At 30.3% G+C, this 16,252-nt stretch overlaps 1 protein-coding gene across 2 annotated transcripts in view; it reads left to right on the forward strand.

The window, feature by feature from the left end:
- LOC117175663 (amyloid protein-binding protein 2) overlaps positions 1–16,252 on the forward strand; it is a 58,480-nt gene that overhangs the window by 33,521 nt on the left and 8,707 nt on the right. For both annotated transcript variants that reach the window (XR_004467471.1, XM_033365389.1), the window contains exons 2-7: positions 7,682–7,795; positions 7,916–8,166; positions 8,363–8,542; positions 8,637–8,892; positions 8,962–9,086; positions 9,179–9,458. Coding sequence is in view for 1 of the 2 variants with exons in the window: in XM_033365389.1 (XP_033221280.1) it covers positions 7,682–7,795; positions 7,916–8,166; positions 8,363–8,542; positions 8,637–8,892; positions 8,962–9,086; positions 9,179–9,458 (1,206 nt within the window). In the remaining variant the exon portion in view is untranslated. The remainder of the gene's footprint in view (positions 1–7,681; positions 7,796–7,915; positions 8,167–8,362; positions 8,543–8,636; positions 8,893–8,961; positions 9,087–9,178; positions 9,459–16,252) is intronic.

The raw sequence follows: 16,252 nt of genomic DNA on the forward strand, positions 1-16,252 counted from the left end.
GGTATGGTGGGGGTAAATTTCATCCACGATCTGGCACCTGGCGGGGGACGATTCCCCTCGTGCGGCATCGTTGCGGCGTTTCAGGTCTGTGAGCTCTGATTATATTGCTTGAGAGATGAACGTCCTTTGAATAGCATCATAGATTTACCTATTGTGAGAGTCTCGAGTTACTATAGTGCTTCTTTATATTTTTATTGAGTTCTTCAACGAGAGGCCTAACTTTATGTAGCTTGTCGTAGTTTGGGTCTTCTCTAGGAAGCGCGGTATCATTAGAGTTGAGATGGATTGATGCATTTATTTCTTTGAAACTTTCACGCGCCATGACATTGCTTTTTTAAATTTTAAGAAAAATGTAGTAAGTTAAAAATATTTTTTGGAATTTATTTTGTTTTAAACGTATTAGAATTATTTAAAAAATTGAAAAAAATTTCCCAAAATGTATAAAATATTCATTGATATCTTCCAAACTTCTAAATGTCCTAAACATCTTTTAAGAAGACTCGAATTTTTCTAATATTTTTTTAAATCCAATAAAATAAAATAATTTAAAGTCCTCTAGGTTCTTTTTTGATGCATCTTTTTTCATGCCATTTTAGGCTATAATCACAATTTTGAGGATTTAAAGAGAAAAAGCCAAAAATTTATTAACTTGACCTCATTCAAAAGACTAATCATTTCACAAAAATGTTGTAAAATTTTCCTTTGGATGTGGCGTGGAAAGGAATTTTATTAAAAAATGTGTGGAATTTTCTGAAAAGAAAACTTTTTGAATTTCTGAACTTTCTTATTTTTATTTTTCAAGTGTATTTCAATTTGCTTTACGTTTAATGAAAAATCATATGCTGAAAAACGAGAAGAAGAATATCTATTTCTTCAATTTTAACTATAATTTGGAAGGCGATTCTTCATAAGTCTTTCATTAACTAATGGATATATTTTTATAATTTTATTCCTGAAATATATTCCCTAAGGTCAAACATGGTACACAAATATCGTAAAATTGGTAAAACACCAGCTATTTACAGGAATTTTTAAAATAAAAATCAGTGTGTATCATATTCAAATAAATTTTGGCAATATTTATAAAAGTATTATTATTTTTAATTAAAAAAATTAATGTATAGAGAGTAGAGTTTTTATTTTAAATTTCACGACGGCTTTTTGTACCATGTATAACCCTCGGCCAGAATCAAGGAAAGATAATTTAAAAATATGTTCATTAGTTATTAAAATGTTACAAAGACTTACCTTCACAATTTTTTTCTCTTTTTATAATCATGAGGTATTTCTTCATAAAATAAATTTTATTGGATTTATGTAAAGATTTCATATACAAGAAAATAAGTATTATCAGTTTGTTTAAAAATTTATATGTAAATAATTGGTATAAGATTCTTAAGAAAATTAAAAAAAAAGATTTTCGAATATATCAGATGTGTCAGAAAAGATGCTAGGAGATTTTAAAGACTTTATTTTTAATTTATAGGATTTTAAAAAATTTTAGGAAAATTTATGATCTATTTAAAACGTTTGAAATTCTACAAGATATTGGTAACTCTCTTGAGTTTTTATCGCAAAAATTAAAAAAAATCATTCAAAATGTAGAAAAAAATTTCCTTATAATCTGCTAAATTTTTCCAAGCATTTTAAGAAACTTTGTTTATTCTCCTGAAACCTTTCGAGATTCTTCTAAAGTCCCTAAAGTTTATCTTGCGTTCCTAAAACACTTCTTAGGTTTAAATTTTGTTTGAATCTCATCAAGTCTACCAACTACTTCCTGAATTTACTTGATTATTATGTTTTTCTAATCTTGTAAGAACTTTCAATTTCTAATCTTTAAAACTCATTCAAATTTTTCCTAATTTTTTTTTAATTCTGCAAAATTAAAAAAATGCCTTTAAAGTTTTTCAGATGCTTTAAGAATATTTGAAATCTTTTGCAATGTTTTTAAATGTTTAAAAATAATATTTTTAAATGAATTGTTTGAAATAAAAAATTATGCTAATTATTCCTTTAAAAATCTTTACAAGTTTTAATTATTTTTGAATCGTTTCAAAATTTTTGAATATCTCTTAAACTTACTCAAATTTGAAAGAATTATGTTCCTTAATTTTTCTAAAGTTAAGTGATATGGAAAAATTACGACATTTTGTGTAAAAATATTTTACGTACTTTTTAAACATTTTATGAATAAATAAAAAATGTTTTGTAATCTTTTTTCAATTTTCTGTTAGAATTCATGCCAAAACAATTATTTACATTTTTCCCCAAGGAGTTTCTTTCATTATCTGAAAGTCCTTCGTTTATCGACTTTTTAATATTATTTTTTCATTTTACATACATATCTATTATATCTTATCAAAATTTAATATACAAATCTTAAATGTTAAGTGTATTTAAATACTACAATTTTTAATCTTTCCAAATTTTTAGAAATAATTCAACAAATTTTACGTGTAATTAAAATAAACATTCTTTAAATCTCGTTCAACTTATTCCAAGTTATCTTTTCTTAATTTTCAAAATTTATGTAATTACTTAATCTGATTGAAAATAATTGAACCTCTTGCGATTAAAAGCGGGAATTCTGCTTGAGAAGAAATGTGCTGAAAGTAATTTAAAAAAAATCATTTTAATCTTAAAGGCTGATAATTGTACACAATTTCCAGGCGCATCTTTCTTATTTTTCTACAAGTATTTTTAAGTTTTTAAGTTTTTTAAAACAGTTTATCCAACGTTTTTAAAACTCTTTTGAAGCTTAAATTCTTTTTTAATCTCATCAATTATACTCAATATTTATTGAATTTATTCGATTATTTACATTTTTAAAAAATTTGTAATGTTATCGAATTAAAAAATGTTGATTTTAAAACTTTCTACACTCTTTTTCGAAATTTTAGGAAATTGTTTGGTGTGTTTAAAAATCTTCTTTAATTTTCTTTTAAAGCACATTTTTCAAAGTAAAAAATCATTTAAAATGTTCACATGATAATTAGGAAAATAATTCTTTTTTTCTAATCTGCTCAGGTTTTATAATCTTTAAAAATTATTCAAATTTTTCCTGATTTTTTTTTATTTTTCAAAATTAAAAAAAATGGCCTTATACTTTTTTAGATACTTTGACAATTTTTAACCTCTTTTTGAATGTTTTGAAATGCTTTAAAATAATCTCCTATAAAATTAATTTTTCGAAATAAAAAATTATTTTAATTATTTATAGGAACCTAAAATATTTTTTTTTCATATTCATGAAAACTTACCAAATTCTTGAAAAACCTTTACAAGTTTTTGCTATTTTTGTATCCTTTTAAAATTTCTGAATATCTCTTAAACTTACTCAAATTTAAAGGTAGATTTTTAAAGCAACATATAATTAAAAAAATTGTGTAACAATATTTTACGAGAAGGCCTAATAAGAATTATGTTCCTTAATTCAAGATGTGAAAAAATTTACTCATAATCTTCTCAATTTTTCCCAGGAATTTTAAGAAAAACAGTTTTACCTCCTTAAAATCTTTCGGAATTCCTTTAAAGTTTCTAAAGTTTATGTTTGAATTCTTTAAAAATGTAAGTTTCTGATTTTGTTTTAAAATCTTCTACAGTCTTCTTTTTAATTTTAGGAAATTCTTTCACGTGTTTAAAAACCTTTTTTAATATTCTCATTAAGTACGTTTTTTAAAATAAAAAGTCATTACAAATTTTCCTACCAATCATCATTAAAAATCATTAAAAACTATTTAAATTTGTCCTGATTTTTTTTTTGAAATTCGGCAAAATGAAAAAGATTGTCTTAAAATCTTCAGATTCTTTATTGAGAATTTTAAACATAGTTTAAAATGTATTTGAATTTTTTAAAATTATTTGTTCAAAATAAAAAATGATAGTAATTATTCGTAGAAACCTCAAAGAATTTTCTTCATTTTCGTGAAACCTTACAAAATTCTTTAACACACATCTTTACAAATTTTAACTATTTTTCAATCGTTTCAAAGTTCCTGAATATCTCTTAAACTTAGGCAAATTTGAAAGGTCATTTTTTTAACCAAAATAAATTTTTTTTGAATGTGCAACAAAATTGCGCAATAAATTGCCTGAACTTTCATTCTCTTGACACCCTGCGAAATTCAGTTTACTTGAAAACTCCTCCAAATAGCCAGTTTGCCACCGAAAACGAATCGTGAAGTCGGGGGGACTCGTGTTCGTGCTCGTGCATTTTCGGCTCTACAGAAGTTTGGCCTACGCAACATGTAGCAGAGCCGACTCACCGACACGCTACGTTTGAATGTGTCGCTCCCAGATGGGAGAGTGGTGGGGGCCGAAAAATCCCACGTTCTGGAGACACTGAACTGCATGCTTATAAGTCTATTTGCTGGCAGGAGCGTCTATGAGACTATATGTAAAATATGCCGTGTATGAGACTATGCAATTTGTGCCAAATATGACTATATCTACCTTTAAGCAACATTTCAGGTGAGTTAATTTAAGTATGAAACGTTGTCTACCCTTCGTGTAAACAACTTTTAAATTAAGAGAAAATGTATGATGGCGTGCATATCACTGTCGGTTATTTTATTTAAATTTTCATACCTGAGTCGATATAGAAGAAAGTCCTTTTACCATTATATATAATGACAAATTAAACAGATCTTTCCATTGCAAAGATCTTGGCATAAATCACTGTATCTTTGTAACCTAATTTTATAATGCAAAAAGAATTATCTATATATTTAGTTATAGCTATAATCGGGCTTCTCAAACGCTCTTATTGAAAACCCCCCTATTAGAGGGTTTTAAAACGGATTTCAAACGGACTTAACGTATTAAACGGATTTAACGGATCGTTAAGTCTTCAAGATTGCATTTTAAAATTCTTGAAATTAAAAATTTGCGCTTTAAAATAAAAATCTAAAATGGAAAATTTTTTAAATAGAAGATTTTGGAATTACGCATTATAAACTGAATGATATCGAAATAGAAAAAGATAACAATTCAACTAATAATTTTAAAAGCTGTTGAAATTGAACTGTGACTGATTGGTTTTTCTAAACTTTTGTAAAATTTGCGGCCAAGAAATATATTCATTGTCATTTCCAGGGTCTAATAAAATTCCCGGCCCAGCGGCCATCCTATTTGAAAAGCATTGCATTATTCTCGCGATTTTCAATTTTTATTGTTTCTTGCTTAAAACTGCTTAAAATAATATTATTTTAAAATTGATTCTTCAATTTATTTTTTGAAAATGAAAATGCATGAAATCCCTGTCAAAAATTCAAATCGACAAACTCATTTGCAGCTTTCACGTAGTTTTCAACTGCCTTCCATAGTTTTCATCTGATTTCTGATAAAAAGTATCCTCCAGGTTTATTGTGCATATTATTCAATTTCCACCTTATCTATTGATTATGAATAATAGAAATATATTTTATTATTTGCATATAATAGAATTGGAAAATTGATTTTTATGTGTAGATTGATTTTATCTTTAGCAATTGATCGAAAACGTTCGATATTTATTGTATTGGTTGGCAAATAAATCCGTTTTTTTGTACACAATTAATTATTATTTATTGCATAAAGAATACAAAGTTTAATCAATTACATAATTTCTACGTCCCTCTATGACCATAGATCTTTGTTATTTGCAACGATTTAAGCTGTACTCAGAATAATTCGGTTATCAAGACATTCAACATTCAGAAGTCCGCGTCCGCCTTGTTGGCGTGAGATATAATTGATATTTAAGCTCTTATGCATATGCATGACCTTACGTGTGCCAATATAAGGGGCCGTAAGCTCCATCTTCGTTTATGGAGTGACCCCAAACAAATTGAATAGAACTGAGACGGAAAATATGTTAGTGACAGATACGTTGTTCAACGCCGACAGTTTTGAAGAACAAATCCGTCGTAGAAGATACTTATATCTGCTTCAGAAAGAATCCTTCACTGGTGTTACGTTCTGAATGCGGCTTTGATGCACGCCCAGGTATGTATAGGTATCTCCAGTGTCCAGATGTCTAATAACACATCCATAAGATCAGGATTCTCGGGAGCGCCAGTAGTCTTTCCTCGCTTCAGATTAATCTTGGCACATTTGTCTAATCAAAAGTCCATACCAATCTCTCCTGTGTACTCGACAACGATATTTAAAGCAAGTTGAAGTTTTCTTGCACCAGAGGCGTAGATCTTCAGGTCATCAATATAAAATAAATGAGTGACATTATGTTCGAGGTAATTAGTGTCTCCGCAGAAATACCCAGGAAAATTTCGTAGTGCGAGATATAGAGGCAGAAGTGTAGTGTAAAGAAGCAGAGGGCTCATTATGTTGCCAGGAAAGACGCCTCTCTGGACGGTGACGTTGTTCGTTGTCACACGATAATTTCCAGATGAGATAGTAAATCTAGTTTTCAAAAAGGGCATCAATCTTTATATGAATTTAACTATGTGAAATGAACCTTCAAGCGTTCTAACAGACATAGGAACAGATTTTGAATAGAAACATTTCGAGTAGTCAATCCAGGCCATCGACAGGGCGCGCTGATGGGCTTCTGCATACTTGCAGACGCACCTATCAATCAGCTGGTTCTCTTGACAGCCTGTTACACCTTTTTTTGAGGCGCGTTCTCACATCTCTCTCCACACAGGCTCCACTCGTAGAAAAATCCTGTTGCTTAGAACAGCTATTGAACTAGTTTATAACGTGTTTAAATAAGTTATTGGCCTGTAATTTCTGGGTTGGACAAGTCGCCTTTCTTCGGTAGGAGTATAGTACGTCCTAAAACCAGACACTGCGGAATGAGCATCTCCGTCTTTAGGTATGAGGTGAATATGCGGGCCAGATGTTGGTGTGTAGAAGTCAACTTCTTCCGCCAGAAGATCTTGATACCATCTGGTCCTGCAGCGGAAAAATTCTTCGTGCCACTAAATTCTTTTTTCACTTCTTCGGCAGTAATTAATAGATATTCCTCTTCAGATGTTATGAGATTTTAGGAAAACTCCTGGGGGCGGATGATATTATTGGTATTTTCTTTTAACTCTAATGTTTTCGGGACCTTTCATACCTCTCAAAAAATCCTCTACTGCGCTGGGCCTCTGAAATATCCTTACGAAAAGAGCCATCCATTTTAAGTAGATATTGGGGCTAAGGAGAAACCTGGTTGTTAATGATCCTTCTTGTCCTGAAATTGTTATCATCTTTCTAAGAGACAGCGCTCTGCACTCATATCCAGTTTTTGAGAGGTAGATAGCTTATTTTCGCAAAGACTGATGCGAAACGTTTCTGGCACCAGAGACTGCACATAAACGCCGCAAAGCTTCCGCGAATAGGTATAATGCTGGTATTGTAGCAGTACAGCAAGTCGTTTTTGAGTCGATTCGTTCACTGAAAATGAGCGCGTTTTCATATAAATTATTTTCAGCACCCCGAACTCTAGGGTGATGGGCACTGTTTCCTGACCCAACCCCAAATACTTCCGTAAATGGCTTCGTCAACGAAAAGACTTATATTGCATAGAGGCATCAAAATAAACCATATTTTGTTATCGCATTCTACTGGAATAACCCAATAAGCATGCAAATTAACGCTAGTAGCAATTTTCCCAATTCTGTATTATTATTTATTATATGAAGTGAAAGTTACTTTTATATTTCAACGGATTGCATTTCAATTTTATTGTTTTTAGCTATGTAAAGAAAAGAGACTGTGTTTAATTGGGATGGAGTTCAGCGATCTCAAAACTTTTTCCCTGATGCTCAAAGTCGCAAATCGGCGTATACATTTATTACAAATATTTCAGGTATTAGTACTGCCCTAATGATTTTATTTAGAGAATTAAATATAATTTACTACAATTTACGTGAAAATAATCTCGTTCAATGGAATTGACAAATAAATAATATATTTATGTTTTTAAAAGGCTCTTATGGATCATGGAATGAGAGTCTGCAACGAATTGGCCATTAGTTATAACGTCTGCTGTCTTAGTGTGAGAGAAAATGCTAATGCGCGAGAGAAGATTATAAAGCTAGGTCTTAAATTAGGCGGGTTTCTAAGCGAAGCGGGTTGGTATTCAGAAAGTGAGAAGGTGCTTGTAGCTTGCAAGGATTTGTGTGTTGCTGATCACGAGAACTTAACAAATTGGTGTCTCACATTAGATTGTTGTCACAAGTAAGTTGCATAGCCAGTACGAGCCACCATATCAACAGATTAAATTCTTACGTTTTGTGATTACCTTAAAAAGATTTAAAAATATCTGTTAAGGATTAACAAGTTGGTTTGGTTGCAAAAAATATTCCAAATCTGTTGTTTATAAATGTTGTTGTCGCCTAAAGAACTGTTAGCATAAAGGTTTTTTGTGATTCAGATTACTTCATGCGCAAGCATCATACTGTGCATTCAGAGCTGCCGCTGAAACTTACCAATTAGCAATTTGTACCATCGAGAAATTAAAAACTGCGGGACATACAGAGGCCAATCATGCCGCTCTTTATGCCGAATTTAGTGTACTTTTTTTCATTAGAAGTGAATACGACCGAGCCTATACGTAAGTGTCCTTTGCACTAATAAAATCATGTGATTATTTAACGATTGCAAAAGTAAGAAACTATTATTTTGTTTGAAATCTTTGAATTGTTAAGGTGGAGTATAGAAGCGCTTAAACAGTTAAAGCCCTCACTTCCGGCGAGAATAAAAATTGACGTTTTGCGTCAGGCAGCTAAATCGTGTGTGGTAAAACGAGAATTTCAAAAAGCTGGGCTTTTGATTAAACAGGCTGTATATCTTGCAAGAGATGTGTTCGAAACGGATCATCCAATATACAGTGATGTTTTAATTGACTACGGATTTTATTTGTTGAATTATGACAGTATCAACAATAGTGTCCAGGTTTATAAGGTAAAAATTAATTTTAATCAAATATGAAAAGTTCAGATTCCTTTTAACCTGATCAATCTTTGATTTCAGTTTGCATTAGAATTAAGGGAATCGATATTTGGAAAGGCGAACCTACTAGTAGCGATAGCACATGAAGACTTAGCGTATGCTTTATACGTGCACGAATACAGTTCTGGAAAATTTGAACAAGCAAGGTGATTAAAGATACATTTTATGTATTTCTATTCAAATTATTGTGAATTTTGGATTGTGTATGTTTACAATCTGACCGCATATTTATTGCTAGTTTTCATGCTGGAGAGGCTATCAAAATCATGGACAAATTACTGCCTGTAGAACATCTAATGCTGGCTAGTGCAAAACGAGTAAAGGCCTTAATATTGGAAGAAATAGCTTTAGATAACGTTGGGGCCCCCTTATCAGAGCAAGATCTCCTTTTGAAGTCCGAGTGTCTTCATTTATCTGCTCTGCAATTGGCAAAAACAGCCTTCGGAGAAAAAAATGTACAGACCGCGAAACATTACGGAAATTTGGGACGACTGTATCAGAGTATGAGGAAGTTTCAAGTATGTGTTGTTGTACATTTTTATTAAATATATGGATGATTCTCGCCAGACTGGGCAATTTTGACAAGGATAACGTTTTTTTTACAAATTTTTACACATTTTTCCAATTTTGTTTTTGTAATAATTGGGTTGATTGGCTTTAAAGGGAGGGCTCTTGTAAATATGCACGCTTAAATATTACTTAAAGGACCTGTAGCACATAAGGACGTTTCCAACTTCTTATTTTCCTGCTGATTTGCTCTGATTCTTTGTAAAGTAATATAATACAGTAAAATATAAAAATATTCAATTTAATATGACAGGGGACGATATTTTTGTTTATAAAATACTAAGTTTTTTCAATTTTTTTTTAATGAAAAAATTGTAAAAAAATGTAAAGTAAATTTTGGAAGGTTACATCTCTCGCCAAAAAAGTTGCATCTTTTACCGTTTCTCTCAAAACAAAAAAAAAAAATAATTTTTAGACCAGCAAATTTACTAAATATTTTCACATCATCTCGTTCCGAAAGATAAAGTTCTTTATCTTTTAAGACGAAAATCTGAGAGCTTGTCCTTCCAACTGTTCTTAAGATAATGTGTAATTGAAAATTTATTGATTTTGTTAAATAAAAAAGTTATAATTTTTGTTTGGCAAGTAGTATCAAAATAAGTTGGACAATTTTCAGAAGCTTCGTTCATCGAGGGAATTTTAAGTAAGCCCAATCTTCCAGCGAAAGGAATGTTGATTAGGATATAATGAAGTTTTCTGAAATGTATTACCTTAATTGAATTATTAGTTAACAAAATGGGATAATTCAAATAGCATTGACCGATCGCGTGACAGACAATAACTTCGGAGGCCGGTTGCACCGCGGCATTTAGCCCGCTAGAATGCAACTATGTTTGTCAACACTGTCCCTTAAAGTAGGTGTACATTAGAAACGTAACGTAAATAAAAAAAGAGCGCATCTTAAATTCATTTTGAAGATTAACTAGGAAAGTATTACGCATGTCTTAGAATTTAGAGAACATTGAATTTGATTCCTAAGCAAATATATCTATAAATATTAAAAATAAATAACTAAAAAAGTAAATGTCGAGTTTCACAGAAACTCTAAGTGGAGGTAGAAAGAGAAAAAGAAATCAAGAAAATGGGGCGAATAATATTAGCAAAGCAAGGAAAAACAAGATATTTTACATAGGTAGTTCCTTTAAAAAGATAAAATTGTTAATACTTATGAAAGCGAATAAAAAATAAATGATTGACTTTGAAGATTATTTTTGTCAATATTTTTATTTCGTAAAAATGTGCATAATCAAATTCAAGGCATATTTTATACGTATATACTACTGTAAACTACTGGAAATAAAGGAAACAAGATGTTTTTATTCAGTGATAAATTAAAAATATTAAGAATGTTTTCAATTTAAAGTCAAGCACATTACTCAATCTTTAACTTGATTTATGAAATCAAAAAAATGAGCCATATTGCTATATCTAAAAAATGTTGGAAAAGAAATATAAATTTATTGTAGAAAGAATAGTTTAGAAACGTAATTATTTATTTAAAAATAGTTGATGTAAGTTTTCCATTTTATTTTCACTTCAGAAATTGAGCGTGTGGATTCCATAACGTCCTTAGCGCTGGGACTCGCTCTCCCAGTACCCTGTGCCTTGCGTAAATGAGGACAAATTTGCGAAAATTACCAACTTCGGAAATTCACTGCGCAAAAAATATGACTACATGCGGCTCTACGAGCCGCATAACTTTCATGAAGACATTTTTTTTCAACATAAAAATTATTTCAATCATTACTGTCAGGAATCATTTCCTCAGACTTTGACCGACAAAAGTCTGTAGAAAAGTTTCGCGGACAGACAACTTTCAGTGGAAAAGTTGTTCCTTGATGTTTAAGGAATACTTTAACGAAATTTTAGCTAAATTGTTCTTTTTGTTTAAGAGATGTAGGCGATTTTTTATTGCCGCGCGCGCACTTGACTCGAGTAAACCGATCTCCTCGTACCGACCACAGTCGTCTAGAATAGGAATTTACTAGTCATAATCGCGCACAGGTCGTATTTTTAACCGATTTCAAATTTTTTTTTGAAATTCTCAGAATTAAATTTGTAAGAGAATTTTCGTTTGAGATTTTTTAATTTTTGTCATTGAGCAACAATATATAAACAAATGAAGTGAAAAAAATGGCCATTTCAGCTTTGTGAATTTTTATCTCAAGAAAAAATACAGAAAGAGACTTACCATCAGCTGGAAGTATTGAAACTCAACATTTTTCTTCACAATGAGCTATAAAATACGATTAAAGGATTATTTTCAACATGTCACTATCATAAGTCTGTTTTATAGGGTCCTGAAGAAACTATAACTGAAAAAATGAGTTTTGCGATTTTTAGGTGCTAATTAGGATTTATTTAGTTTTTTAATGCAAATTTTTGCTAATATATGGACTACAACTTCATACTCATAATTAGATGCTCACTAAAATTCTTAAAACAATTTATGACTGTTTCGGAAATTTTCTCTTAGAATAGAGATAGAAAGTTACGGTTTTTTCAAAACTTTTCCACTTTTTGCCCAATTTTCAATGAAACTTAGGTTCTACTTAAGTATTGTTAACAAATGTAATTTTTTAAACAATTTATTACTATTTTTAATAATATTCAATTTCAATAATGCTAGAAAGTTGCGGTTTTTTCTGAAATTTGTAACTTTGTCCAATTTACAATTAGAGTGAGGTGGATAATTAATTGATGTAAAAAATTAATTTTTTAAATAACTTAATAATTTTTCTAATGATACTTAATTTGAATAATGCTGGAAAGTTGCGGTTTTTTCTGAAATTTTGAACTTTTTATCAGCTTTTCACTTAGTATGGTAATAATTAATGTAAATTAAACAAAAATAGTTCTTTAATTAATTTATTATTGTTTATAACTGCCTTCTCTTATGTACGTAGAAGAAGTGTGCTGGATTTTTTCTTAAATGTGAATCTTTCCTCTGCTCTTTTCAATGAAATAAATATTTCTTTTTAGATTTATTTGTTTATTTGTTTTTAAGGTTATATAAATATTCTTGAAAAAATTAAAAACAAAATTTGAAAATTATATACATGTGATGTGCGCAGAAGAGAGGGGTCTTACTCTAAAAAAATCTAAATCGAGGTTTTTACACCTTTCGACAGTTTTTGAGTTACTCTTTTTAATGAAACCATCGATAAAAATTTCCGGCCGTTATTATTGTTGATATTTGAGTTTTTAGGTACCTGAGAAATCGGGCTTTCGCTCGAGAGGTCGAGATCCCGTAAAACACCTCCCACCACTACCACTACATCTCCGCGTCTCATCTATACCCTGTCCATGAGTCGAGTCTATGATGCCACTATATGTGTGAGAATGCGATGGTAAGTGGAGAGGGAAGTTTTCGTGAGTCATCCCTCTCTCCTAAAAGTCGGGTCTTTCGGGTCGACTTCGACCGCTCGCCTTGAAAAATCTCACTTTTCAGAGTAAGTCCCCTTTCTTCGGCGCACGTCACATATATGTCATGAAAGTATTTATTTTTTATTTTTCAGGATATTGTAAAGTACGAGTTAAAATTCTAGTCAGCTTAAGGCCATGTGACGAGTGGGTTATGTGACCACATTCCTACCTTACCGCCAATTTTTTTAATCTCCCAACTTATATCCACACAAAACGCCAAATCAAATTGAAAATTTGGGATACTAAACAAGAAGCACTAAGAATGGTGGGTCTGGTTCTAAATGTGTATAATTATGAAAAAAGTTTTTCGTTATAAATAATTTTTTTTTGTTTTTTTTTTTATAATTATTAATGTTTAGGGCCAGACCCACCTTTCTTGGTGCCTCTGATTTATTATCCCAAATTTTCAACTTGATTTGGCGCTTCGTGTGAAAATAAGTTGGGAAATAAGAAAGGTGGCGGTAAGGTAGGAATCTGGTCACGTGACCCACTCGTCACATGGCCTTAATAGATATTTAGGACTTTTAGAAGTTTGGAAGATATATTTTAAACTGACTCGCACTATTTCCAAAATTAAAAAAAAGGTCAAAATGATCAAAATTGCCTTTTCATATTCCAGATGTTCTCGAAATTTTTGAAAATTTTTTCAAATGTTTTGATAGCTTTTCAGATTTTCTTTAATAATTATTTTTTAAAATTAAACTTCATAAAAATATTTTCCAGGAATCTCAAGAATAATCTTTCCTCTTTTTGAAGCATTTCAAACTTCTTAAAAATCTTCGACTTTTTTTAGACATCTTTAAAAATGTACCTTGAAATCTTCCAGATTCTGTTTGGATAATTTTGGAAATCTTTTGAAATGCGTTTTTTTCAAACCATTCCCATTTTTTATACAATTTTCAATTCAACTTAGGTGATAATTAGTGTTAACAACATTTCCTGTCAGAGTGCGGTTGATATTTAATGAAAGTTCAAAAATTAATTTTTTATATAATTTATTATTATTGTTAATGACACTTCATTTGAATAATGCTGAAAAAATGCGGTTGCTTCTGAATTTTTCAACTTTTTTCCACTTTGTACTTAGAGTCAGGTATCAATTAAAAAAAACTAACAAACCTAATTGCTGAAACAAATTATTATTGCTTAAAACTATCTTCTTCAATGTTGATGTTAGATAGTTGAGGTTTTTGTTGTTGTAAAATGTTTATTTATTATCGTTTGTAACTATATTCTCTTAGATTAGTGCAAGAAAATTGCTGTTTTTTAATGTTTAATTTTGATTTGCCTTTTTAGTTATAAAAAGGTAATGCATAAACCTTATAAAGAATCATAATTCAAACAATATCTCTCTTTTTTGTGTAACTCAAAACAAAACTTTCACAATTTATTTACAGGCCTAGTCCTCCCATCTACTCCTATATTATATTTCATTATCTGTTTTTGCCTCTTGTCTAAGATAGCTTGTTTGTTGAAATTATTTTTTTTTATTATAAAAAAGCAAAAAAGTATTTAAAACAATACAATACTATTTTAAAAATGATTCTTTTTTAGGTTTTCTTATTATTTTCTTTTTATACTTAGAAAGTCAAAGAAAAACTAAATATTCAGGAAAAAAGCATATATTTAGCATTACTTTGTGAAAACATAGTTATAAACAATTAACAATTCTTTAAATAAGACTGTTTCTTAACTTGCATGAACTATTACATCACTTAGTAAAAAGTGGACAAAAATGTAAGAGTTCCGAAAAACCTGTAACTTTCTAGCATTATTGAAATTGAATATTATTAACAATAATAAGAATTTCTGAAACAATTATTTTTGTGTACAATAATTAAGTAACAACTAAATTTAATTGAAAATTGGACAAAAAGTGGAAAAGTTTTGAAACACCACAACTTTCTATCTCTATTCTAAGATAAAGTTCCTGAAAACAATGATAAATTGTTTAAACAATTTTTGTAAGCATCTTATTATAAGTATGAAGTTGTATTTCATATATTAGCAAATATTTGCATTAAAGAAAAAACTAAAAAATCCTAATTAGCACCTAAAAACCGCGAAACTCATTTTTTCAGTTATAGAGTTTCTTCAGGACCCTATAAAACAGACTTATGATAGTGGCATTTTGAAAATAATACTTTATTCGTATTCTGTAGCTCATTGTGAAGAGAAATGTTGAGTTTCAATAATTCCAGCTGATGGTTAGTCTCTTTCCATATTTTTTCTTGAGATAAAAATTCACAACGCTGAAACGCCTATTTTTTCACATTATTTGTTTATATATTGTTTACTCAATGACAAAAGTTGAAAAATCTCAAACGGAAATTCTCATACAAATTTAATGCTGAGCATTAAAAAAAAAACTTTGAAAACGGTTAAAAAATGCGACCTGTGTGCCATTGTGAACAGTAAATTTCTGTTCTAGACGACTGACGTCGGTACGAGGGCGTCGGTCGACTGGAGTCGAGTAAAACATCAAGAAACAACTTTGCCACTGGGAGTTGTTGTCCGCGAAACTTCCTGCAGATTTTGGTCCGTCAAAGTCTGAGGAAACGATTCCTGACAGTAATGGTTTGCAATAATTTTATGTTGCAAATATAAATAAGAAATATACTTTTAAAACATAATTTGCATCGGCAGGGGTTTTTCTATTTGGAAAAAAAACGAGATCATTTCGTTGAACAGAAGCCGAGTTTTCGCGAGTTTATTTTAACAAGTCATTGATTTCGGTGCAATGAAAATTTCCGGTTTTTAATTTTTAGTAAAAAAATCTATCAATTTGATGAAAAAATTTCTCCATTAAACTTGTGCGGCTCGTCGAGCCGCATAAAGTCATCTTTTTTCGCAATGTATTTCCGAAGTTGGTAAATTTCGGAAATTTTTCCGCGTTTACGCGAGGCACAGGGTACTGGGAGAGCAAATCCGAGATCTAAGGTTGTTATAGAATGCACACGCTCAATAAGCCGTAATTTTTTAAAACAATTTTAGTTTGAATAAAAGCCAGAAATACGAAGTTTTAATGAATTTTTTAAGGAAAAAATGAGCTGTTGGTAGAAAATTAGACTATTTGAGTGAAGATGAACTTTTTTGTTGAAAATTCATCTCTTTTAGTAGAAAATTAATTTTTTTGTTTAAAAAATTATTATCTCGTTTAAAAATTTGTGTTGTAAGATATATTTTTATGAATGTTTGTAATCACCCTGTAAATACGTGTACGTACAGTCTGTCAAGTTAAAGCGTGGGTGGCTTTACTCGCAGTCGGTAAGGTGTATCGACATGATTTTGGTGTCAAAATATTAAGAAGAGCTCCCTC

Source organism: Belonocnema kinseyi, chromosome 6 (assembly GCF_010883055.1).
Source record: "Belonocnema kinseyi isolate 2016_QV_RU_SX_M_011 chromosome 6, B_treatae_v1, whole genome shotgun sequence".
Lineage (NCBI taxonomy): Eukaryota > Metazoa > Arthropoda > Insecta > Hymenoptera > Cynipidae > Belonocnema > Belonocnema kinseyi.